The sequence below is a fragment of the Meriones unguiculatus genome, chromosome 4, assembly GCF_030254825.1.
Source record: "Meriones unguiculatus strain TT.TT164.6M chromosome 4, Bangor_MerUng_6.1, whole genome shotgun sequence".
NCBI classification, from domain to species: domain Eukaryota; kingdom Metazoa; phylum Chordata; class Mammalia; order Rodentia; family Muridae; genus Meriones; species Meriones unguiculatus.
In genome coordinates this window covers 121,821,030-121,845,968 of record NC_083352.1, presented here as the reverse complement: position 1 = coordinate 121,845,968, position 24,939 = coordinate 121,821,030, and the positions used below count along the sequence as shown (strand labels likewise).

The 24,939-nt window shown below is 43.2% G+C and overlaps 2 protein-coding genes and 1 pseudogene across 7 annotated transcripts in view; 2 read left to right on the top strand and 1 right to left on the bottom strand.

The window, feature by feature from the left end:
• Mroh8 (maestro heat like repeat family member 8) overlaps nt 1-21,713 on the bottom strand; it is a 57,851-nt gene extending 36,138 nt beyond the window's left edge. Inside the window, exons 1-8 of the mRNA XM_021664087.2 lie at nt 21,346-21,713; nt 16,396-16,517; nt 13,606-13,751; nt 8,265-8,387; nt 4,107-4,186; nt 2,671-2,815; nt 1,326-1,421; nt 251-355 (exon numbers count right to left, since the gene is read on the bottom strand). Of these exons, the coding sequence (XP_021519762.1) occupies nt 251-355; nt 1,326-1,421; nt 2,671-2,815; nt 4,107-4,186; nt 8,265-8,387; nt 13,606-13,751; nt 16,396-16,517; nt 21,346-21,629 (1,101 nt within the window). The 5' untranslated portion in view covers nt 21,630-21,713. The remainder of the gene's footprint in view (nt 1-250; nt 356-1,325; nt 1,422-2,670; nt 2,816-4,106; nt 4,187-8,264; nt 8,388-13,605; nt 13,752-16,395; nt 16,518-21,345) is intronic.
• Nucleotides 13,787-14,815, top strand: LOC132653555 (transcription termination factor 1, mitochondrial-like; annotated as a pseudogene).
• The window catches only part of Rpn2 (ribophorin II), a 46,356-nt gene continuing 42,772 nt past the window's right edge, over nt 21,356-24,939 (top strand). For all 6 annotated transcript variants that reach the window (XR_009591609.1, XM_021664106.2, XM_021664095.2 and 3 more), the window contains exon 1: nt 21,356-21,489. Coding sequence is in view for 5 of the 6 variants with exons in the window: in XM_021664106.2 (XP_021519781.1) it covers nt 21,477-21,489 (13 nt within the window). In the remaining variant the exon portion in view is untranslated. The remainder of the gene's footprint in view (nt 21,490-24,939) is intronic.

Sequence of the window (24,939 nt, the reverse complement as noted above, 5' to 3'; positions counted from 1 at the left end):
TATTCAAAAACATTTACTGTGTTAATGTGTTTTAGTGTCACGCTAAACAACAGGGATACAAAGATTAACGGACAGTTTGTAGCTTCAAACTGAGCATATTTTAGGATGGGGGCAGACAGGTAAATGATGCTGAATCCGGGGAAACTTCACCAGGCACCAGTGGAGTGCATGGCCCATGCTGAGCTACAGAAGGAGAAAACAACAAAGGATCATTTGAATGCTTCTTTCTCAGCAACCCAAGGCTACTCACCATCAGGCTGAGGTAACTGGATGTGCATTTGAGGACTTGGGCCATGACGGCTGTAGCTCGTTCCCGTTCATGGTTTTTGTTTGACTGTAACCAGGGGTCTATGTGCTATAAAAAAAAAAAAAAAAAAAAAAAAAGGAAGGTCAAATGGAGAAAGTACATCTACCTGAGCAGACAGGTTAGGATACAGAGAGAAGATGAGGCTCAAAAGCTGGAGCTCAAAAGTAACATTGGCAGCTTTGTACCTTGTAGGACTCAAGTATGGAAAATAGCATCTGCATCCACCTGTAATTCTTCTATCCCATACTATCCATCAACAGGGATAGTCATTCACATTCATTCACTGCAATTAAAGTATTATGCTCTTGCTTCTTTTTAAGAGGCAATCATCCCAAGAGGAAAGGACCTTTAGTTAGTAGCCCTGTGCACCTGAGCACAGGTGGCTTTGTTCTGGCCACACATGACCTTGACATTATTTCTTATTCCTCTTCTATCTGTCTATCAACACCACAGTCAGTCTGGGTTTCCATACTTGAGTCCTACAAGGTACAAAGCTGCCTATTTACTAACTTAGGAGATTGACCCCAGTTCCAGGTCATTCACCAGAGTTTTCTATGCTATAAAGGAACAGTAAAGAAAATTGTAATATTGTTTGAACCACTTATTCGAGGCTACTTATTAAATATTCAGAGTGATTGTTATCTTGACAATGAGGAAATTAATCCCTGAGGCAGAAGTACTTGAGAGCAACGAATGGCAGTCAGAATTCAAACACAAGCCTCTGTTTCAAAATTGGTAGCTCTGGGAATGGTGAGATGACTTGGCGAGTAAGCCTATCTGCTGCCAAGCCTGACCATACCACTTCAAGCTTTGGAACCTGGGTGGCGGAAGGAAAGAATGGATGCCTGCACGTTGTCCTCTGATCTCTACCTGTGTGCCATGGCACAAGCATGCACACACACACACACACACACACACACACACACACACACTTAAAAAGGATAGTATTTTAGCCACAATGTTGCCTGATATACCTTAATTCTCAGTGATTTCCTTTGTCCTCCGGCATTTCATTTACCTTAAAAATGCTGTCAAAATTTTCCAAATGTGGGTCTTTTATTACCAGACTCTGCAGCATCACAGAAAAGGCCTGGAACATCTGCCTGTAGAGACACTAAAAAGGTGCAGGATCAGCGAGGCCCGCCTCCCTACCCAAAGTTCCCAAGGCACCTCTACCATGCTGCTCATCTCTTTGAGACTTTACACAAATGCCTGACCCACAGTAAATGCACCTGTGGACAGTTTATGGCATGAGGTAAATGGAAATAAAATATTTCAAATGAGCACCTTAAAACTGCTGGGATCAGGGGTAATGGACTACATCTGGGGAACTGGGCAGAGGTCATTGGGATCTCTTCAAAGCTGACTCTAATGTGCCAAAGCAGGGGAGTGATCCAAAGCAGTGGCCTTCTATCACTCCCCTACCAGGTGGCTCAGCAGCCAGAGAGGAAGCTGACTCTCTTCCCAGCCTGGAAGCTCCTCCCTTTCACTTCCATCCCACCAAGGCTTGCTTTGATTACTCACATAAAAAGACCCTGTGTCTAGAATCCCAGCACTTTCGCCTCATCTCCTGCTTTGATGTCTGATCAGACCATTTGTACTTTTCAGCAGCAGGCATGCTCTTCCTCAGTGCTCTCTCTAAAGGGCAGCTGGAGGCACTAGACTGCTCACTGCTCATCTCCACTTTCTATCATATTGCTTAGCACAAGGTGGCCCTTCCAGAAATGTCAGTAAAATGGGGAGAGGTAGGAGTGTGGAAAAGGAGAATAGGGAGGAATGAGGTGTGTAGGGGAATGTTCAGCACATAATAGTACATGCACAAAATTTTAACAAGAAAAAATTACATTTTAAGTTTAAAAAATAAAAACTGGGTGTGGCTGTGATGGCACACCAAACCTATATAGTCACAACATTCAGGCGGATTGTGGGTTCAAGACCAACCCAGTCTATGCAGAAAGCTCCTCTTTCAAAATTAAAAGGAAATGGAAAAGGAAAAGCTGCAAAGTAGATAAATAACAAATTTAAATGTATTATTATGCTTTTGTTATTGTTTTGTTTGAGATAGGGCCTCACTCTGTAGCTCTGGCTCCCCTAGAACTTGTTATGTAGACTAGCAAGGCTGGCCTTGAACTCATGGAGATGTGTTTGTATTTTTCTCCCACTTAATTTTAAATCCAAGAAAAGGAAGAAAGAACAAAGGGAAAATGAAGACACACACAAGCAGACGAAAAAGGAGAGAAAGCTATTATTTGATTATGTTCACCAGAGTTGACATCACTGGTTGTTAGTTGGTTTCAAACCATCAAAAGGTGAAGAGCAGCTGGCCAGGGGAAGGAAGGGCAGTTAAGAAAAAACTGAGTTACCTCTTGCTCGCTGGTATTGTTTGGCTCTGTGCTCAGCAGCCAGGTAGGGGTGCTTATGTCAGGCAGAGAGATTATACTTTTGATGATAAGACCAAGCAAGTCCTCTCGGTCTTCAGAGCCAAACAACAGGTGCACATTACGGTAACTGGGGAAAGACAGTTTGGGAAGAATCTGATGTTAAATTGATACCTCAGCTCTTAAAATAATGAAAAGAAAGGCAAACTGGCTGGTGTAGCAGTCTGATGGAATAGACAGATGCACTTAGGAGCCATTGGTCAGATGGATCTCACAAAAGGCTGGAGGAAGAGTATATCCATCCACCCCACTCCAACCCCAGGCCCATGGTGCCAAAGCCTTCCGGGCTCTTCTCCAGCTCAGTCATAGAGTGCCTGTGCCACTCTAATGCAGTAATTCACAATTTCCCTCAGCCATAGAGTGCCTGCAGCACTCTAGTACAGTAATTCACAGTCCCCAGCATGTTCTGCTGAAGGTTACTGAATGCGTTCAGGCCTTAATTGCAAGTCATCTTAGCAATGTTGACCAGCATGCTTGCTGAGAAACAAGTCTCCAAGAGCAGTAAACATCAGGCATCCCTTGCAAACTCCTTAGACCTTACAATGCTTTATCATGAAGCAAGTATGGGAGTCACTTTCCATTGAATGTACTCTGGATAGAGCTTAACTCCAGAGATTCTGTGAAGGTCTTAGATGTGGATGGCAGCATTCATTATGCTCTAGTTTGCTTTGCATTACTGTGATAAAACACTGACCAAAAGCAAGTTGGGAAGGGAAGGGCTTACTTCATTTTACAGGTTATAGTACATCATCAAGGGAGGCCAAGGCAGAAATTGAAGCAGGAACCTAGAGACAGGAATGAGGCGGAGCCCAGCGAGGAACGCTGCTTGCTCGCTTGCACCCTAGCTCGCAGTCTGCTATTTGTCTCACCTGCTCAACAATGGAATTCCTTACAGAGGACTGCACCCTCTGCCATCAGTCAGCAATTAAGGAGCGCCTCATCCACAGGGCCAGAGGCCAATCTGATGGAGGCAATTCCACAATTCCCCTTCTTCCCAAGTTGACAACCAGGATCAGTTATCATGCATGATGCTAAAGTTCTCACAAAAGGATATGGGTCTGGTTTTCCCCCATACAAGTAGTTTTCAGTTTATTTAGTGTGGGCACAGCCAGAGAGCAGTGCCAGCCACAGTGCCTGAGTGGAAGTCAGAGAGCAACTTGTGGAATCTGGCTTTCTCCTTTCGCGGGCCCCAAGGACCAGACTCAGGTCATCATCCTTGGTGACATCATCCTTGGTGACAAGTGCCTTTCCTCACTGAGCCATCTCACCAGCCCTAAATATGGGACATTTTAATCAACTCTAGCAACGCAGGACCCTGAATGGGAAACCAGGACGCATGTGTGAAGTGCACGGGGTGTCACCTGAGGTCAGTGATGGTGACAAAGAGCTCCTGGCGTACCCGGCTAGACAGAGAGTGGAGAGGCTCCTCTTTTACCAGCACCTGCAGGGAGAGGAAAAGAACTTCAGCCATCCGAAAAGTTCCAGCTCACAAGGCCAGTCATCGGAAATGTGAATGGCCTATCAAAATAACCAGGAGACTGGCCAGGAGGTGCTGCTCTCAGCTCCCCAGGAAGGCAGCAGGACTGTGGAAGAGCTAATTTCTTCTCAGGGACCAGGCTCCAGGCTTCCCTTGGCCTATTACTAGCTGTTTGTGCTGACTTAAGCTAGTGAGCCTCCCTGTGCCTCAGCTTCCTCACCTGTAAAATGGTACAACAGTATATTCATGCCATGGGTTGGTGTATTAAGGGATCTAATTCATAATTCCTGATAGCCCTTAATAATGTGTTGGTTGTTCATTATCACTATTACCAGCGATTATTTCTAGTTTAGGTATTCTAACTCCTTTCTCTACTGAGCCATTAACTCCAGGATCATAGTTGGTTTTACCTGTCAACGTGACAGCCTAGAATCATCTGAGAAGAGACTCTCAACTGAGGGCTTGCCTCAGTGAGCTTGGCCCTTGGGCCTGTCTGTGAGGGACTGCCTGCATCGTTAATTAATGGTATCTCAGCATCTTGTTGTTGTTGTTTATGTGTGTGGATGTTTTGCCTGCATGAGTGTCTGTGTACCACATGCATGCAGTGCCAGAAGAGGTCAGAGGGGGCACCGGATCCCCTAGGACTACAGTTACAGGTGATTGATTGTGAGATGCCTGGTGTGGGTGCTGGGAACTGAACTCTAGTCCTCCTGCAGGCAGCCCGTGTTCTTAACCACCAAGTCCTCTCCAGACCCTTAGCATCCTTTTCTTGTTTTCACACTTCAGTGAGCCAGACTTAATCTTGTTGCTCACCCCAGGAAGAATCAAACAATCTTAATAAAAGTGAAAGTTTTGAGGGGAGGGATGATCAAAATACATTATATAAAATTCTCAAAACAAAACAAAACTATTTTTAAAATGATGGGGGAAAAAGAAGAGTCACCCCTGGGTTTGCATTATGGGTTCCCAGATATGTAGAGCTGTGGTGAGACTACACTGGAAAGACATCGCCAGGGACAGGGAAGTAGCACAAAGGTAACACAGGAAGGTATTCTCTCTGGGGACAGGAAAAGCAGAGGAAAGGCAGGAAGCTGGATCTGACCTGAGGAAGAGAGAAGCAGATGTGAATAAAGGAGGAACTTGAACAGTTATTTTGAATTTCCCAAGTGTGGTGGGAGGCAGACACATCGAGAACTGTGTGAGTTCTAGGCCAGACAGGTTTACATAGTGAAACAAACAAAAACTAACCAACCAACCAAACAACAAAACTAGCTGGATATTCATGAGTAGATTCCCTGACTACACTTATGTTAGAAATTATTTCCCCCCAAATTAAAATAGTATCAAAAAATTTAAAAATGAGTTGTCTCAAAGTTCTCAATGAAAGCCAGGCAGACATTAGGGCATCTGAGCTTTAGAGAGACTAAATGATTTGACAAGGAGGCATGGTTGTAAAGGATATGGATTCAGAAGGATGAAGCTGGCCAAGGAGGACGAAGAGGCACTGAGGACAAGCTTGGGACACCAGGATTCTGTTACAACAGGCCTTTTTATTTGTGTGCATGAGTGACAGTCAGCCACGTATGCAACAAAAATTTATTGCTTCATTTTCCTGAATAGTCCATTATTCAAACAAGTTTTTGTTATCTGCACTCATCCCAGTTATTGCCAGCATTTTGTTCTCCCATACAGAGTGGCCACAGCATTTGTGTATACATCTTGACAGAGTTTCTGGGTTATGTGGTAGGTATATTTACCTTATTAACACACTGCCCAACTGTCCTCTAAACTGGCTCACCGTTTTCCCTTTCCACCAGCCGTGTGTATTGAAATTTTACTCTGTAGCCTCACCAGCACCTGGGATTGCCTTTTTTATGCTGGCCAGTTTACTGGTGTCAAATTGAATCTTACTATGTTTTTAACTTATTTTTCTCTAATCACAGTGATGGAACACCTTTTCATGGAATTAAACAGAAGCCTTTGGAGAACTCATAGAGATTTGTTTGCCTTTGCACATTTTGTTTTTTGTTTTATTGGCCTTTAGTTTAATACAAGAAGCATGCATGAGTGTGGGTCAAGAAAGGTGAATTGATGCCTTCAAATGCACTAGCTAATTTTATGTCAACTTAACATGAGGTAGTTATTTTGAAAGAGAAAACCTCAACTGAGAAAAATCCCCCACCTAGACTGGCCCATGGGCTAGTCTGTGAGGTATTTTCTTGATTGATGACGATGTGAAAGGGGCCCGACTCCCAGTGTGTGGTGCCACTCCTGAGCTGGTGGTTTTTTCAAAGCAGGCTGAGTAAAGCATGAGGAACAAAGCCATTAGCAACACTCCTCGATGGCCTTGCCATCAGTTCTTGCCATGACTGAGTTTCCTCAGAGATGGACAGTTATCTCATGGTGTAAGGGAAATAAACCCTTTCCTCCCCAAGTCGCTTTTGGTCACACTGTTTTACCACAGCAACAGAAAGGCTGTTTTAGACAGCCATTCATTAAGGTGGGTCACTAATGCCTTCAAGTTCTTTCTTTGCAACAACTCTAACCTTATTCTTCTTGTGAGATGTGCATGAGAAGTAGAGCGACTACTTCTGCTGTGTACCTGCCCTCTTGGTGTTGGAGGAATGCATTTTCAACCCTTGTACACGTGGCTGCAGTGACTAGGTAGATTCAACTATCCAAAGAATTTCCTCAGGAATACTAGCTACCCCTAACTCTTGTAGACAGAACCTCTTCTCAGCACAGATTTTGATAGATACTAGACACGAGCACACTACTCCTGCCTGGCTGGATCCATCCACAGAGAAGGAATGGGATTGTGCTGTCTGAGATTTGCCATTAGTGGGTTTTCCAGGTTGGCTGCTTCAATTTCAGGGCAATCAACTGTTGTCAATCCTGGTGCAAACAGAACTTGGAAAGTAATTCATGTTGTCTTGGTCCTGTGGCTGTCCCCAGCCAACTAGAAAGCTGCAGTAATTTATAAATACGCATTCTTTCAATCTGTTCTTGACATATTATTTGGAATAGTTCTCAGTCTACTTGCTTTTCAAATTGAGGTCATTTCTAGGTGACTGGAAACTCTTAGAGGAAAAGGATTAAAGTTGCTAGAGGATCCTGTAACTGTGTCTCCTGGTGAAACTGTCAGCTGGTTAACCTTAATTTTTATAAGGCGCCTGTCAACCCAACAAGCCCTCAGATCTCTGGTTTGAGGAGAATTGTTCATATTCTGGGATACATAAGCAATGTCAGAATCAGAAGTCCAGCAGGTTGGAGAAACTGTAGGGAGCCCTTCCAGACAAGGAGACTAAAGTACCAGAAAGAAGATGTGTGAGTAAGTGTATCACTCCTTTGCAGAATCTTTCTGGATCCTCTAACATGGACCATCCATCCCTCTATCCCCCATTTAAGCTTTTGCCAGAGTCCAACAACTGATTATAGCTTGCTAGGCTATGGAGCAGGGATTATGTCTTCTTTATCTTTGTGGCCTCAGTGCCAATGTCTGGAACTGGCAGGTATTTAGTAAGACATTTTATGAATAGATGAGCTTTGGCAGAAGGTAGCTGAAATAAGTACAAACAGGAAAAAAATACAACAGTGACAATAATACTATCACGTTTCTCAAATGCATATGGCATATCAGAAACTATGTTACATAGCTTACATATATCTTTAATTAAATGTTCACAATAATTCTGTGAAGAAAATACAGCTATTCTCATCTTATTAAATGAGAAACGGAGGCAATCCTAAGTTAAATCCTTTCTGGAAGTCATACAGCTACAACAGGGCAGAGCTGACTCCTAGACCCAGGCATTTGACCACAGCCTTTGTCCCGGAACTACTGCTTAAGTATTTCACTTAAATGCAATTCCTCTATCTTTGTTTCTCTTTTAAATGATTTCCAAGTGATTACATTTGAGAGGTGTCTCGGGGTATCCTTCCTCGTTGGACAGACATTGCTATGAGATGAACTGATAACAGGGCCATGAGCCAGATCAAGAGTTCAAGCACTGCCGTAATCTCTGCCGTGCCCAGTACTTACACTTAGAACATGCACTATTTCTGGCATGTGGCGCAGAATAAACGATTCTGTGTCTTCATCATAAGGTAAAGTTTGGCTCAGAGAAGACAAAGACCTTAGGAACTTCAACTTTTCAAGTTCACCCTGAATTTGTGGGGAAAAAGATAAAAATATAATTACACATCACAATCTTATTTGATAAATGTACAATACTTTTGTGAAGCTTCTTGAAGTGTTTTTAAACAGATTATGTCCAGATCAGACTTTCTGAGGAGTGCACAAATTACAGAGGCATCCCAGGGAACTTCCTTGTCGCTCAGTGCCTTGGCTGGGGGCCTCCCCTCACGCCCGCAGCTACAGCACTGAGCGCTCTCCCTACCTTTGGCTTCACTATACCATCTACCTACCCTCCACTGTGCTGCCAGATGAAGATCCCTGAAGGTGGCCTCCCATTCAGCTACTTGATGTCACTAAAGAGCCACCATTTCAAGTTCTTAAGGCCTCCTTTAAAAATGTAAGTTCTGATATGAATAAAATCTTTCCATATTGAATTTTGTTTTTCATCAGGAAATCGATCTTATTATAGAAACTTTGAAATAAATTATAAAGAGGAAAATATAGGCCAAGTCCAACCTTCAGAACATTTCTCCCGGTCTTTCCCCAGTTACAGATGGTATGAACTAATATATGTTCCCTAGAGAGCAAGGAGCGATTTTATGGCCTCCACCTGCTCCCGAGTGCTGGCGTCAGGAGTGCTGCACTAGCATGGATGTCTTGCTCTCGAGGTTTTGTTGTTGTTTTGTTTTGTTTTTTCCTTGGCCAGGTGCATTTTTTTCTCAACAGTACCCACAGAGGTCAAGGCCCTTCCCAATATAATATAGTTGACGGCTTCAAGCCATGTCTTGTTTTGTCCCGAGGTAGTCATAGATCTAGTCAATTAACTTCCATGATGCCCTTTCTTGCCTCTGGGCTGTATACCTCCTGCCTTCTCTACATTTTTGCTAGAACTGCATGTATTTTAGGAGTTGGATCATACTTTTTGTCTTGAAGCAGAATCATGAGCCCTTCCTAAGTGCACCCACAGTTATCACAGCACTTGAGATAACCTCATAGAATTACTTTTTTCTTTATCTATTCCTTTGTTAACAAAAGGAGTGGGCTTTCTTTTGTTTTAATTCACTGCAGCAACCTAAAAACCTAAATCCTTTATTAAGCAAATTTTTTTTTATAAAACCTTATGATATTAAACACAAAAAATAGTTCTAAATTTTAAAAATAAAATGTTTCACATCAGAAGTAAAGACCAATAGACTGACTTCTGGTATTTTGTTGTTGTTGTTATTGAATTAGTTGTTATTAAAATATATAATTTAGTAAAATTTTATAAAGCAGTAATATTCATTTACACCACAAAGAAAGCTGGTTACCAGTGTTCCAGAAGCTTCTCTCCCACCTTGCCCCAGTGCAGGCTCCAAAGACTCTTTAGTATAATTTGACAACTTACTATTGGTTAAATTTATAGGGAACAAAGTAAATGAATGTTATGATTTCTTAAAGCATCATATAACTTTCTTGAGGAAAGTTTATGATTCTATGAATTCTAAGCGATACACATACATGTCACCACCACCATTATCAGGGGACAGAATGGTTCCATCACCTCTGAAGCTTCCCTCCTGCTTTCATCCATCTTGTGACCATGCCCTTTCCCATGCTCTCTAGTGGAAACCACTCATCTGCTTGCCATCCCTGTAGTTCTGTCTTTTCTAACGTGTTCCATATCTGAAAGTCTAACTCACAGTCTCAAAGATTGGCTTCTTTCACTGGTAAGGACGCCACTGAGACGGCACCGTGCTGCCCAGCCATCAAGTTTGTCTTTTATTGAGGAGTAGTAACTAACATTCTGTTTTATAGATGTGCTGTAGTTGTTGATCAGTGAACATTTTCAATCTCACCGTACCAAGTAAATAGCAGGTGTATATTCACTTCTTGTTGATTGGCTAAATGAGATCTAAAAGCCCCAAAGAGGGTAAAATTGCTGGAAATACTAACAGAAAGAAGTTACTGTAGTAAATGCCTCTCATCAAAGTCTGGGCCAAGCAAACTATGCCATATTAGGATGGGAGACATTAAGTTAGAGGGTAAAAGGGCAAGTAAAGTGTTTGCCATGCAAGCATGAGGACCTGAGCTCAACCCCCAGCACCCACTTAAAAAGCTAGGTGTGTGGTCAGCCAAACCTAATCAGAAAACCTCAAATCCCAGTGAGAGACCCAATCTCAATCAAACATGGTGAACCACTCCTGAGGAACAAGCTCTGGCATTGACATGCATGTGCACTCAACATGCACACCCTGACATACACACACACACACACACACACACACACACACACACACCGAGAGAGTGAGAGACAGGAGGAAGAGAAGGGAGGAGGAAGAAGAGAAATCTCTTATGTATTGTGTGGATGCAACACCTTCCAATTAAAAAAACCTGTGATGGAGCCTGGCATGGTCTTTAATCCTAGCACTCACGGAGGCAGAGGCAGAGGATCTGTGAGTTCAAGGCTAGCATGGTCTACAAAGCAAGTCCAAGGCAGCCAAGGCTATACAGAGAGAAACACTGTCTCAGAAAAAACAAACAAACAAACAAAAACCCAAAAAAACAAACAAAACAAACCTATGACCTATGGCTAAAGCAGGAAATAAGTGGGACATCTGTTAGGCAGAAAGGATTCTGGGATAGAGCCAGGCACTTGAGATTCCCCCTCAAGACACGAAGAGGATGGATGCTTGGTGCCGGAGTTCAGGTGACAAGCTATGTGGCAGAGTGTATATTAGCATAGTGGGTTATTTTAAGATACGAGCTAGTCAGAGAAGAGCCTAGCTATGTGGCTAGGTATTTACAAAATAATAATTGAATCTCATGAGTTTTGGGAGCTAAAGGGATGGGAGAAAAAAACCACCCACAATATAATGGCATCGAACTACTACAGGGGGTGGGGTTAAAAACTACAGGGGTGGGGTTAAGAACTACAGGGGTGGGGTTAAGAACTATAGGGGGTGGGGTTAAGCAAGTAGATACAGTTTCTTGTCAAATTGTCTGTAACAAAAATAAAACCAAAAAAATACTGATTTTAGACAATTGTGTACAACTAGCATCTAATTCTCTTCTGTGACCATATAATCAGACTTTATAGCAGTGGTTCTCAACCTTACTAATGCTGTGACCCTTTATCATAGTTCCTCATGTTGTGGTGACTCCCAATCATTAAAATATTTCATTGTTACTTCATAACTATAATTCTGCTACTGTTATGAATCATAATGTAAATATCTGATATGCAGAAGATATGATATTGAAAGCCTGAAAATGGCACTTATGGAAACTGGGAAAATGACTGTCAGGAAAGTACTTGCTGTGTAAGGTGGCTTGGACGAGACTGGCCCCCATGGGCTCATATGTTTGAATACTTGGTCCCCAGTTGTTAGAACTATGGAGAAGATTAGGAAGTGTGGCAGCTGGAGGAGGAGTGTTCCCAGAGGTGGGCTTGAAGTTCAAAGCCCTACAGCATCCCCAGTGCATGCCCTGCCTTCTGCTTCAGACAGAAGGGCAAGCTCTCAGCCTTTCCTACAGCCATGCCTTTGCTCCGCTGATGGACTCCAACACTCTGAAACTCTCAGCTCAGTTACATGCTTTCTTTTATACGCTGCCTTGGTCATAGTGTTTTTTCACAGAAGTAGAAGAGAGACTAAGACACTGCAAGCATGAGACCCTGAGCACAGGCCCCAGCAGCCATGTAAAGGCTAAGCACATCAGACTGGCAGAGTCCTGGAACTCGTTAGCCAATCAGTCTAGTGAAATCAGTGGACTCCAAGTTCACTTGTAGGTCCTGTCTCAAAAATAAGGTAGAAAGAGACTAAGGAAAACACTCAGTGTCCATCTCTGGCCTCCACATACATGTATACACATATGAACATGTACCATACCATACATACATAAGTGACACATACCACTTGACTCCATTTATTGGTGTATCTAAGAATTATTTATGGTGTATACAGAAACCCATATATAAGAGTATTTATCAATGAACTAAAAGAAAAAAACAATACCCAGAAAGACTCTAAATGCCTAATGATGGGGTGTTTGTTAAATTAGGGGATTGTTTTCTTTTTAATTTTGTAATTATTTATGCTTAGAGTGTTTTGTCTGTGTGTATGTATTTATGTGCACCGTGTGTGTGCCTGGTACCCTCAGAGGTCAGAAGAGGACGTTAGATCCTGGGACTGGAGATATGAACAGCTGAGTGCTGAGAACCGAACTTGGATCCTGTGAAAGAGCTTTAAGTGCTCTAAACCACTGACTCATCTCTCTAGTCACTGTTATTTGTTTTCTTATATTTTATTTATTCATCTAAGTTTATTTTTAAATAAAGATAATAATTCCTGGAAGGCAAAGACAGGTGGATCTGTGAGTTCAAGACTAGCCTGGTCTAAACAGTGAGTTCCAGGACATCCAGGATGACACAGAGAGACCCTACGTAGTCTTATCCCAGTTTTCAAGGTCCAGCACTGTCTGCCCATACCTACCTCTTTACCTTATCTCATATCACTGTCCTCCTTTATCACCATGAGTTAAACCTGTGAGGCAAGTTCCTCAAGCATGCTGTGTCCCTTCTGACTACTGTACAGTACTCAACTCCTCCAATTCTAACCTTTACTTTCTCCTTTTATTCCTCATATCTGAACCCAAAGGTAACTTCCTCAGAGGTACCTTCCCTCTCCTCAGGTCCAGGTAAGTTTTCTTACACTCTCACAGGTTGTGCGACTGGTTCACCTCAACAATGGGACACCATATACCCAGTAAACAGGACAGCACAAATTTATAGTTACTCACTCACCTAGAACATGTGTGACTGTTTTCCTGTGATTATAGTCATTTGTAGGGACAGAAGATGCTAATGGTGATTATGTTTTTAAAAAAAAGTGAAATGACAGATTAACATTTAACTCTTTTTTGTTTTGTTTTGTTTTTCGAGACAGAGTTTCTCTGTGTAGCCTTGGCTGTCATAGACTCCTTTTTAGACCAGACTAGCCTCAAACTCACAGAAATCCTTCTGCCTTTGCCTCCCCAAGTGCTGGGATTACAGGCATGCGCCACTGTATGTGGCTTAATCTTTGGCTTAATCTTTAGCTTCTGTTATGGCTCTAATATTTATTTTATTTATTAAAATGTAAATTTAATAATTTATAATTTAAAATTATAATAAAAATATTTTATAACCCATAAAGTGTTTGTATATATAACAATATTTTTATTATAGAAAATAAATTGGATTGCTCATCAAAATTACCATACGTACCTTCAGCTCACCATGTAAAGCCTCTTGGACAGCCTGGACCAGCCTCTCAACAGTGGCCTCACTGAGGGGTGCCTGGGGAGTTAGGGATCTGAGGTTATCTTGAGGGAGCTCAGGAGTGAGTCCAGGGATGTCAGAGATGTCCGAATCTGATACCAAAAGAGAGACACTGGGTGATGCCTCTATGTGGTGTGAAATGCTGCTGCTGGTTGGTGCAAAGCAGTGGGCACACAGTTTCTCCTGCCTGCTCTGACCAAGACCTTTCCCTCCTCCAACTTGCACTTTTTTCCTCAGCTGCACAATCAGTGTTCCTAAAGCTGCCTAGCCACAAAGACCTTTAGGCCTGAGCCGTAACAAAATGGTACAAATAATAACCTTAAAATCTCAAGTCTGAATGCCTTTGTTGATTGCAGACCAGCGCTCCTAGAACCTTCTCCTGTGGTCTGAATTTGAATAAACAAGTTTTGCAGAAGACCAGTATAGCCTTGGGTCACAACAATCCCACAGATTTTGTCAGGAAGATAATTTCTAAGAATCCTTCCATGGGGGCTGGAAAGATGGCTCAGCGGTAAAGAGCACTGTCTGCTCTTCCAGAGGTCCTGAGTTCAATTCCCAGCAATCACATGGTGGCTCACAACCATCTACACAAGGATCTGATGCCTTTTTCTGGCAAGCAGGTATACATGCAGATAAAGCACTCATCTACAATAAATATATAAATAGATAGATAGATAGATAGATAGACAGATCTTTAAAAAAAATCCTTCCATCTTCATTCAGAGCACTAAATGGACAAACACTAACATTAAATTTTTATGGTCAACTTTCATCTTAGAACAAGGAGGATCTGCTGCTTCTGCTATCTGGCTCAGGACCTGAAATCCTAGACCTTTCCAAAGACTGTACCAAAAAACCTACACAAACATCAACGAGGCAGGTTTCTCTTGGCTGCACTGAGGAGGTATAGAAGCTTGTCCTAAGCTATCTAAGTATGATGTTCTTGTCAGAGAAAACAAGTTTAATAATAAAATAGACTGCCTTGTAAAAGAAAAAAAAAATCAGTATTTCACAAATAAGTGAAAATCCTAGGGGTCTGGACTTAACCACAAATACTTTCAAAATTTCATTCAAAGAGCTGGTGCATACTGAGTGGTCGAACATTGCTCTCCTGTACTGGAGTCAAAAAAGATATAAAGCCAAACTGAAAAGATGAAATAGGTCCTGAGGATTTCAACCCTACTTTTGTATTCTCTTTGGTTTCCTGAGTGCTTCAGGTGGGAACTTCTTCCACGTCTTGTCCTCTACTATAATCAAATTAAATTACTGTTTAATTAAAGCCACATACTCATTTACCTCTGGCCTTGGCACAGGATGCTTACTCTGCCTACATTTCCCTTCCTTCCCACACATTATTACCTCTCCTTGCCTTGCTGATTCCTACCCATTCTTCAGGTCTCCGCTCCAAATGCCTCCTGGCCATTAATAAGCTCTGAGATATCAAATACTCTGACCCCACACCCCAGTGCATGCGTAACACTTAATTCCAGCTCTGTCTCTGTAAGTACCCGTCTGTCTGTTCACTGCTGCAGCTCCAGAGTCTGATCATGTTAGAGCACGGCAGGACATTGATATCTTTTGAGCATATGAATGAGCAAATGTGATCCTCAGGCACAGCAGGTCTTTCCTGGCTTGAACACCAGAATTCCATTTCCATCTCTTTAGGTTACTTTTCCCTCCATTTCTCCCATGGGTTGTCCTTAAGCAGCTTCCTTAAACTGACAACCACCATTGAAAGCAGGGTCCCCATCTCTCTTACTGTAGTCTCAGCCTCTTGTTTAATTCTTCCACAGTGCTTACTACTCCTCACAATTGCTTTTAGTTCCTGTGTTTTGGAAGGTCTCCGTTCTGGCCTGTGCCAGTTACAGGTGGCAGGGACCACGGTTGGTTACAGTTGTTGTGTATTCAGCAGTGCTCAGTTCCTGTCTGCTGAATACCTGAGGATGATCCATCTGCAGGCCAGTCTAGATGCCACCCTTAGCCATGTTGCCTTTCCTTTCTGGGAATCTCTCTAGCACTTACCCTGCTGCAGTCTGCAGTACCATCTCTCAGGACCAAGTTTAGTTTCCTGTGTGTCTAGACTAATGCTAAGCTCTTTCTGTGCCACTCTTGTTTCAGTTTTAACATCACGAAACAAAATAATCATCAAAATCTAGCTAAGGGCTGGTCGCCTGGCAATTATTTAATCAATATCTCTTGGCTAGACTTTTTTTAAGATTTATTTATTTATTATGTATACATTATTCACCCTGCAGGCCAGAAGAGGACACCAGATCTCATTGTAGATGATTGTGAGCCACCATGTAGATGCTGGGAATTGAATTCAGGAAGTACTCTTAACCACTGAGCCATCTCTCCAGCCCTCTTGGCTAGACTTTTTTTTTTAAAAAAATATTTATTTCTTTTTATTTTATTTGTTTGCATATTCTGTCTACATGTATGTCTGTGTACCGTGTGTGTAATGCCCACAGAGTTCTGAAGAGGGCACTGGACCCTCTGGAACTGGAATAACAGATGGGGGGGAGCTACCATGTGGGTTCTGGCACTTGAACCTGGTTTTCCACAAGAGCAACACGTACTGTTGACTACACTTTAAAAGAGTGGTCTAGGGTGTAGCTTGGTGGTAAAGCATTTGCCTAGCATGTGTAAAGTCCTGAGTTCAACGCCTAGTATGAAAATAACGGCAAAAATCCTTCTCCCCACTCACTTAAAAAAAAAAAACCTTCCCCCTTTCACCTGTTAATTCAGTACTAGGTACACCTTTTTGAATGTCTTCTAAGTTGCTCAGCTGTAGATCTACACTTCCTGAGTCACTGTCAGAAGCACAAGGGATCACTACTTCTTCTGTGCCACAGACCCTAGGAACAAAAAAGGGAATTCAAAAACTGAGTTTTTTAGAAAAGCTTCTGTTGAAAGCCCAGGTGCTCCCTTTCCAGAGAAGCAGTTACTGAGCACCAACCTAGCCTGAAGAGCCCCTCCCTCCCTAGCCCAGTCACGTTGCCTTCGCAGTACTTGCTCCTGTGGTGTGCTGTTTGTCAGACATCTGTCCACAGGGCACTGCCAGCACCCAGAATAATGTCACTCTCTTGTGGGAGTGACACATGGACACAGGCTGCAGTGGGCACTAGCTCTCCAACAAGCTCAATCCCTCTTACCCTTGCTTGATTTGTCTTTTTTCTGAAGCCCATAATAGCTTCCAGCATAGCACCCAGTTATTCATTTATCCATGCTGCCGAAAGCCTGGGCTTCACACTGCTACCCACAGACTGTACTCCAGCCTCATTATGCCCCAGCCTAACTGACTGATCAGTCTATTGATTTCTATATTTTTGCAGTGCTAGGGATTGAGCCAGAGTATAGCGTATTCTAGGAAGGCACTCTGCCCTCTACCAATGAGCTACAGCCCACACTTCTAATTCAGTTATTTACAATGCTCAGTGTTTAATCATTTCTTCCGCTAAAATGTAGGCGCCCTTCAGACAACGATCGCAGACTGCTCTGGATGCATTCCATCAGTCTAGAACAGTGACCTGTATATGACAATCCCAATCCTCTGGAAGCTGAAACAGGAGGACTGCCATGAGTTCCAGGCTGGCTTGGGCTATGGAGTGAGACTCCCTTCTTGAAAACAAAATAGAGCAAAAAAAAAAAAAAAAAAAAAAAAAAGACAAAACAAGGAGACAGTGGTAAATGTGATCCAATTTTTATTAAAATAACGTTTTTGTAAAAGTGATGTGTATGGAATACATATGTGTATACACCATAAACACACACACAATATTGCAAACTGGGGAAAAGGCGCAGTTAGAGACAAGTATCTATAAAGTAGGAAGCTTTCCATATTGTTTTAAAGTTTAATATTGGCATTAATATTAAGTGTTGACAATCACGTGGAATAAAAACATCCTATAAAGTGCAGTTTGAAGTATAAGTTGGTACAACTATTTTGGCAACAATTTATCATTAAGCAGTAAAGTTTAAAGTGCATATACTCTATGACTCACTATTCTACACCTAGGATGTATTCTGGTAAAACTTATACATGTATGGGGGGAAATATATATATAAGAATCTTCACAGAAGTGATCATCATGGTAAACAAACAAAACAACCCTTGAGGGAGCTGATGACTCAACTTTAGAAGAACAGATAAACTGAGTGTGGTCACAGAGTGAAGTACTATAGAGCAATAAAAATAAGAAAGTCCAGCCAGAAATAACAATGCTCCCCATGCTCAAAGGGGCCAAGCAAGGTGGCTGACGCCTGTAATCTTAACCTAAGATAGGAGGAATTTGAGGCCAGCCTGGGCTAAGTAGAAAGACTCCATTTCTTTCTTTTTTCTTTTTTTAAAAAGGAAAAAAATAAATAAAAAAGGTCATTTTAAAGAGTATTCAATAACATCCATTTAAAGGATAAAAAATACCCCAAACTAATACATGCTTTTTAAAATTATATTTATTTATTTTGCATATGTGTATGTGTGGGTGCCTGTGTGCTATGGTGTGTATGTTTAGAGGGGACAGACTAGGAATTTAGTTCTCCTTTTCCACCATGTGAGGTGCAAGGATTGAACTCAGGTGATCAGAATTGGTGGAAGTGCCTCTATCCACTGAGCACTTTGCTGGACCTTAAAAACTTCTTGACATTGTAAGCACATGGTAAAGCCCTGAAGAGAAGCAAGGGAACGATTCAGTCTGAAGGGCCAGCATCTAATCGGAAAGGGAAAGAAAGAATGGAATGGGTGCCAGCAGAGAGAACACTTGTACTGTTTCTTTCTTTGAAAGTATGGCAGCTGCAGCTGCACAGCGTTAGTAGTTAGCTTTTATGCTGAGGTGACAAAATACCTCAGGAAACAGAGTGCTGAATGCTTGTGCCACCTCCTTTACCCTCTCTTCAGGTAAAGCTTTCTGGAAACACCCTCGTAGACACGCCCAGCAGAGTGTTTCCATGGTGATTCTTTTTTCTTTTCTTTTTTTTTTTTTTAAATTTTAAAAATTGGTGTTTATTTTTTCTGCCTTTTTTTTTTTTTTTTTTTGGTGCTGTTGATTTATTCTTGAGATGGCTACACCACAGGACAGAACAGTGCCCTTGAAGGCAATTAATTTTCACACTTTTTAGCAAAATACAGGTAGTCCTGCAAATACATTTTCTCCATACTCTCACCCTCTGTTCTGCTTCCCCCCATCTTATGGATGAATTCACTAAGAAAAAAAAAAAAAAAAAAACATTTAATACACATCTGTGTCCTCTCCATCCACCCCGGTTTTGGCTTGTCCCCAGGGCTGATGGCAAACACATGGGAGCTGGAGCAGACACGGCAACTCGGCAGCCAGGACTGTGCTCTATCCATGGTGATTCTTTATCGAGACAAGCTGACAATGAAGATCAACCATCAGTGTCATTTTTTCCTCATGTTTTATAAAGAAAATCACATAGCTCAATTTTGAAAACATCTTCAAGCCAATAAACTTGAAACTTATCCTATATACATGTATTTAATGATTAGTTTTATTTATGTAATTTTTTTAAAGATTAAACTTTTTTTTATATGTATAGGTGTTTTGCTTGCATATATGCCTGTGAACTACAAGCCTGCCTGGTGCGTGAAGAGGCCAGAAGAGGACATTGGATTACCTGAACTACAGTTCCAGATGGTTGTGAGCAGATGGGAATGGAAACAGAGTCCCCTGAAAGAGCAGCCAGGGTTCTCCAATCTCTGAAGATTTTTAAAATTTATTTTTATTTTATTTTTCAGAGCTAAGGACCGAACCCAGGGCCTTGCACTTGACAGGCAAGCTCTCTACCACTGAGCTAAATCTCCAACCCCGATTTTTTTAAATGTGTACGAAAGTATGTCTGCCTGCATGTATGTATGGGTATCAGGTACACACCTCGTGTCTGTGGGAAGCCAGAAGGAAATACCTGATCTCTTGGAACTGAAGTTAACAGACAGCTGTGAGCCACCACATGGGTGCTGGGAATCAAACCCAGGTTCTCTGCAAGAGCAGCAAGCACCCTTAAGTGCTGAGACAACTTCCCAGTTCCTAATATAATTTTTAGGAGCCAACACTCTGATGGTGGCATTGGATAGCTGACTTTTAAAGAAAACTCCAAAGTGGCTGTATCTTAGATCTCTACTAGCAGTGTCTGAGCGTGTTGGCTGCTTCATAGCCTTGTCAACTATGTAAGTGGATGCTTAGCAGTGTCTGCCCATTTTTTAATCTGCAATAATGTTGATCATGTTTTCATGCATTTATTTCCAATTCATACATTTTCTTTGATGAGGCATCTATTAAAATTTTATTACCCATGTTTTTTGGCAGGCTCTTTGCAGTTGGATGTTGGTGTATGTTTTTTGTTGTTACTGCTTTCTGAGACAGGGTCTCACTATGTAGCCCAGACTGTCCTGGACCTCACTATGTAGACCAGGCTGGCCTTGAGCTCATAGATATTTACCTCCCAAGGGCTGGGACTAAAGAGGTCAGCTACCACACCCAGCTGTTGGTATATGCTTTAACAACAGATTCTCCAAATATAGCCTGATTTCCTTGTTGTGTGTTTTCTTTTTCTTCAGTGCTAGGGATCTAACCCAGGATCCTATGCATATTAGGTAAGTGATGTACCACTGAGCACAGCCCGAAGTGTAATTCTTAAGTGAACTCTGATGGCTCTTTCCATTGACATCAATAAGTAAGACATAACTGAAACAAAAAAGACATGGTCAAACTATTCACAACGTAAAGTCTTAACACTTTGAGTGTAAGGTAACCAGGCTGTTGGCAAACTCATGATGTGGCTGAGGGTGACTTTTAAGCTTCATATCCTCCTGCCTCTGTTCTCGTAAGTGCTGGGATTACAGCTGTGTGTCACCATACCAGCCGTGACACATTTAAAAATTTAAATGTGTATCCGTTAATCTTTCTTCGTTATTAGGTTTAGATAATCAACAAAACAACAAATCAAGCTCTGCTTTGCCATATATGCAAATTTTATGGTGTAAACAATTACTCCGAAATCATGGCCAAAATCAAACTACAAATGTTACCCTTGAAAATAAACTGTTCAGTGGTATGTTTACTGTCTTATGACACACGCCTATAGGCCATCACAAATGCTCAGACAACGGTAACATGTAATAAAATCAGAAAGTGAAGAGTTTAATTTCCATCCTATTTTCTTTCACCTTACGGATGTATAATTTAAATAGCTGCATCTAACTGTCAGGTCCGACAGGTACGGTGGCAGCTGCTTGACACAGTTCCGGCTGCTGGAGCACCGTCGCCCTGGACAAAACTTCAACCTAAGTAACCCTTTAACCAGAATTTCCCAAAGCGGGTAAAACCACACGTCACTAGGCAGCCCTCCCAACCGTACCCTTCTCGTGGCTTTGAAATTGGCCGGGCTGCGGAAGAGACCCGTGAGTGACACCGCGTCCGGCCAGTCACCGGCACTGGCCAATCAGCGGCGGCCCCGTCTTAGGCCCACCCCGAGACCTTGCCCAATCGCGTCCGGGTGGCGGGCCGAGCAGGACGGTTGGGAGGCGGTCGGTTCCAAGTGGGCCGCGGCGCGGGGGTGACGGCGGGTTCGCAAGCCGGAGCCGTGGGAGCGGCTCGCACGCCGGGGCTGAAGTCCCCCACGCCGCGGCTGCCGGGAACGGCCCTGCCGAGCGGGGCCGCGGACACTGACCTTTGGCGGGAGCTCATCCTGGCCAGCGGAGCTTGCCGCGGGTCCCTGGCGTCCCCTCCGGCGCGCTCTTGGAGCCACTTCCCGGAGCGGAAGTCTGTCTGCTCGGACTCCGGTGGGACCTGCTCGGAGGAATGGCGCCGCCGGGTGAGGCGTTGCGCATGGCTCAACAGTGGGGCCCCGCGACCCACACGCTTTGGGGAGCGGGGCGTCGCCCGCGGGAGGCTAGTGCGGACTACACGGGCGCCGGCCAGGCGCGGTTCCCCTCCCCTACGGGGCAAGGGCATGGACTCGGGCGCTTGCGGGGTCGAGGGTGTGACGGAGCAGGGCTGCGAGCTGCTCAAGTCCCGGCAACCCGGGGGGTTGGTGGGGGGCCGTGCAGCGCGTGGCTACGGGTCCCCGCGAGGCCCAGCGCGAACCGTGGCAGCGCGAAGCCCCCGCCTGGCTTCCTTCATTCATTCGAACGGCACCGGCGGCCTGCGGCCTGTTTGGGAGCCACCTTTGGCATCGTCAAAGACTCATAGGTCTTTCTAGGCGCCTAAAGCCCACGTATTCATTGTGAGACCCGCTGCCAGGGACTTAACCCCTTTTTCCTTACTCCTCCTCCCCCCCCCCCCCAGCCTTAGTTTCTCATCTGGGATCTACTTCATAAGAGTTGTATTAAATGATATTTTTGTGCTTGCTTTTAGCAGTGCCGAGCAAAATTCGGTGCTTGGTGGATTTTGAATGGACACTGTAGGGTGGAATCGTAGTGTGTTCTTTTGAAAAATGACTGTTTGCATGTATATCTCATTCCCGCCGGCTGATGAGTAGCATAGAAGAGGTAACTCGACCACAATGAACAAAGCTTGGCATTTCACTTCTTAACTTGTTGGTAAAGTGGTTAAAGTCAGATTTTGTATTGAAACTTTCTGAAAGTTGAGTCTCAGTTATGTGTCTTGGCAGGGGCAGGTACCTACTTATGAACCTTACATTTTTCTTTTTTGAGATAGGGTCTAGGAAGCTGGGGAGATGGCTCAGTGGAACTTGAGGATCTGAGTTCAAATCTTAGCACTGGGTGTGGCTGACTACATGTGCATGTAGCCCCAGCATTGGAGGGCAGAGACCAGCAGATCCCAGGAGGTAGCCAGTCTAGCCAAAATGGTTCCCGTCCAACGTCCAACGAAGAGGCCCTGTCCCAAGACATTAAGGAATAAAGCAGCAGAGGGAGACATCCTGTGTTTACTCTGTCCTCTGCATGCACGGCTCACAACATGCACAAACACACACAAAATAGGTAGCTGGACTCACCTCAAACTCACCATCTAGCTTCTGCCATCTCAGTCTTGGGGTGACAGGTATGAGCTACCATACCGGGGGGGCTAGCCTCCCTTTCTTGGTTTATAAAATGCTGGAGATACCCACCTCATTTGGATCTTGGAAGGGTTTAATGATTAATGCAGAGCACACAAAGAATTCAGCATAATTTGAGCCTACCTGCCAAATTAAGTGTTCAGGTCTTAGCCAGAAAAGTCACTATTGTGCTTAACCTGAGTTGGGAAGAGTCAGGGTCTAGCACAGATGTGTCACTCATGACATCTAAGTACATCAAATCTCTGATTTTCCACTGGTCATTGGATTTTGCCAAAGTGTCTTGGTGCCTCTTTCTCCACATCCTCCTATCCATTAGCAATTCAGATAGGTTTTAACTTCAGATTGTAGCGAGACTGGCCACTTAGCACCTCCGCTTCAGTCGCAGCCCATGTGGGGCATCATTCTCTCTGCGCTTGCATCCTGGCAGTATTCTCCTACCTAGCCTGCTCCTTCCTTCCTTCCTTCCTTCCTTCCTTCCTTCCTTCCTTCCTTCCTTCCTTCCTTCCTTCCTGTCTTTGCCCCCACTTAGTCTGGTATAACACAGTATCTTCCTCAACAAAGCAATCCTGTTAAAATGCATGACAGATTGCTTCCCTGCTCAGAACTTTTGCTGTGGTCCTCTTCTCCCAGTTACCATATAAGCTCCTGTTTCAGTCTTTTATCTAGTTTGCTTGTTAAGAGTTTATCCTCACGTAGTTTCCTGGTGCTCTCTGCTTTCAGATCTGCACTCAATGTCTTTGTTTCTTATTTGAGCCTTCACAGACCACAGCATGCAAAATGCACTCCTCCCAAGACACTCATTCTGTACTTTGTTTTTTTCCCCTAGTGTATTTACCTTTCAACATGATAAATCATGTTTCTTAATTTTTTTGTGTGACTGTCTTCCTTTTTTCACTAGAATGTAACTTGTTACATTCACGGGAATGTAATAGCTAGGAATGGAGTTTTCCTAGCTGTATTTTTATTTTTAACACCAAAAATAGTGCTTGGAGTTCACTTCCCAGCACTAAGGGAAAAACAAGTCCACAGCCACAGGCGGACTCAGTATATTATTGCTGGATACTGCACATTGTAGAGCTCTTTGCTTTTTTAGGTTAGGGTTAAGGACTTAGCATGTACTGTGCCTCAAACCCAGAGAATTCTACACTAAGCCACTACCTCGACACATACTTTAATTCTTAAAGACCTTTCACGTTTAGATTGACAGCACACGAAGACTAAATAAAACTGCTGCGCACAGAAGAGAGATTCTGTCTGAGTTATGTATCTCGTCAGCATTCTCAAAAACAACAAAAGTAGGGGCTGACAGGATGACTCTGGAGGTTAAGGTTCTTGTCATTAAGTCTGATTGAGGAGATGTCCTGAATTCAATCTGCAAGACCTACAAAAGAACTAACTCCAGGTTTTCCTCTGACCTCCACCCCAATTTACTTTTTTTTTTAAGTAGAGTGTGAACTCTGTGGTATTAACTGAGTTTGGGTCCAAGATTGACCAAGTATAAGCTACTGTAGTCCTTAGTTTTCTTCTTTGTAAAGTAATACCTTTAACAAATCCTAATTCAAATTAAAATTGAGCTATAGGCAAAGGATTTAGGACCATTGATGTTAGCCTTGTAATTGCTTTTTAACACTTTTAACTTGGGTGACAGGCAATTCATTTTTTCGTGACACAGCCTCAGGGATCACAGATGGGACTAATTTTTCTTTGCATGCACTTGTAAAATATTCATTCTGTGCGTAACATGTACCTGGCAGTCTATAAGACTTGGGTATGCTGAGATAAACACGAGAAATAGTCTTTAGAGATTATAGTTTAGCAGAGAAATCAACCCTCATACTCTTACTGTGGAGAATGCTGGTCAGGTACAGTATAGACTGCACTGAGTGGCTACAGCAGCAACCACAATAGTATCAGCTGGGCCCAACTCAGGGAGAGCTTCTTAAAGATGCATAAGCTGAAACCTGAAAGGACACGTCATGCAGAGTTGGAGTTGGGGAAGACAGTGTTGCGTGGGAGGAACATGACTCCTTGAGGAATAGGCTGGAAAGTGATAGTTGTTGGAGAGGGCGAGATTTGTTTGAGAAGGAGACGAGATCTGAGGGTTCAGGGTTGGTTCTGTCCTGAGAAGTTTTCAATGGGGATGGTGTGGTCTTGTCCTTGACGGTTGAAGATGGGGTCACCATTCCCCCCTTGAGGCTGAACCTGTGTTCTCTATCCTTTCCCACGTGGTTGGGCTCCCAGACC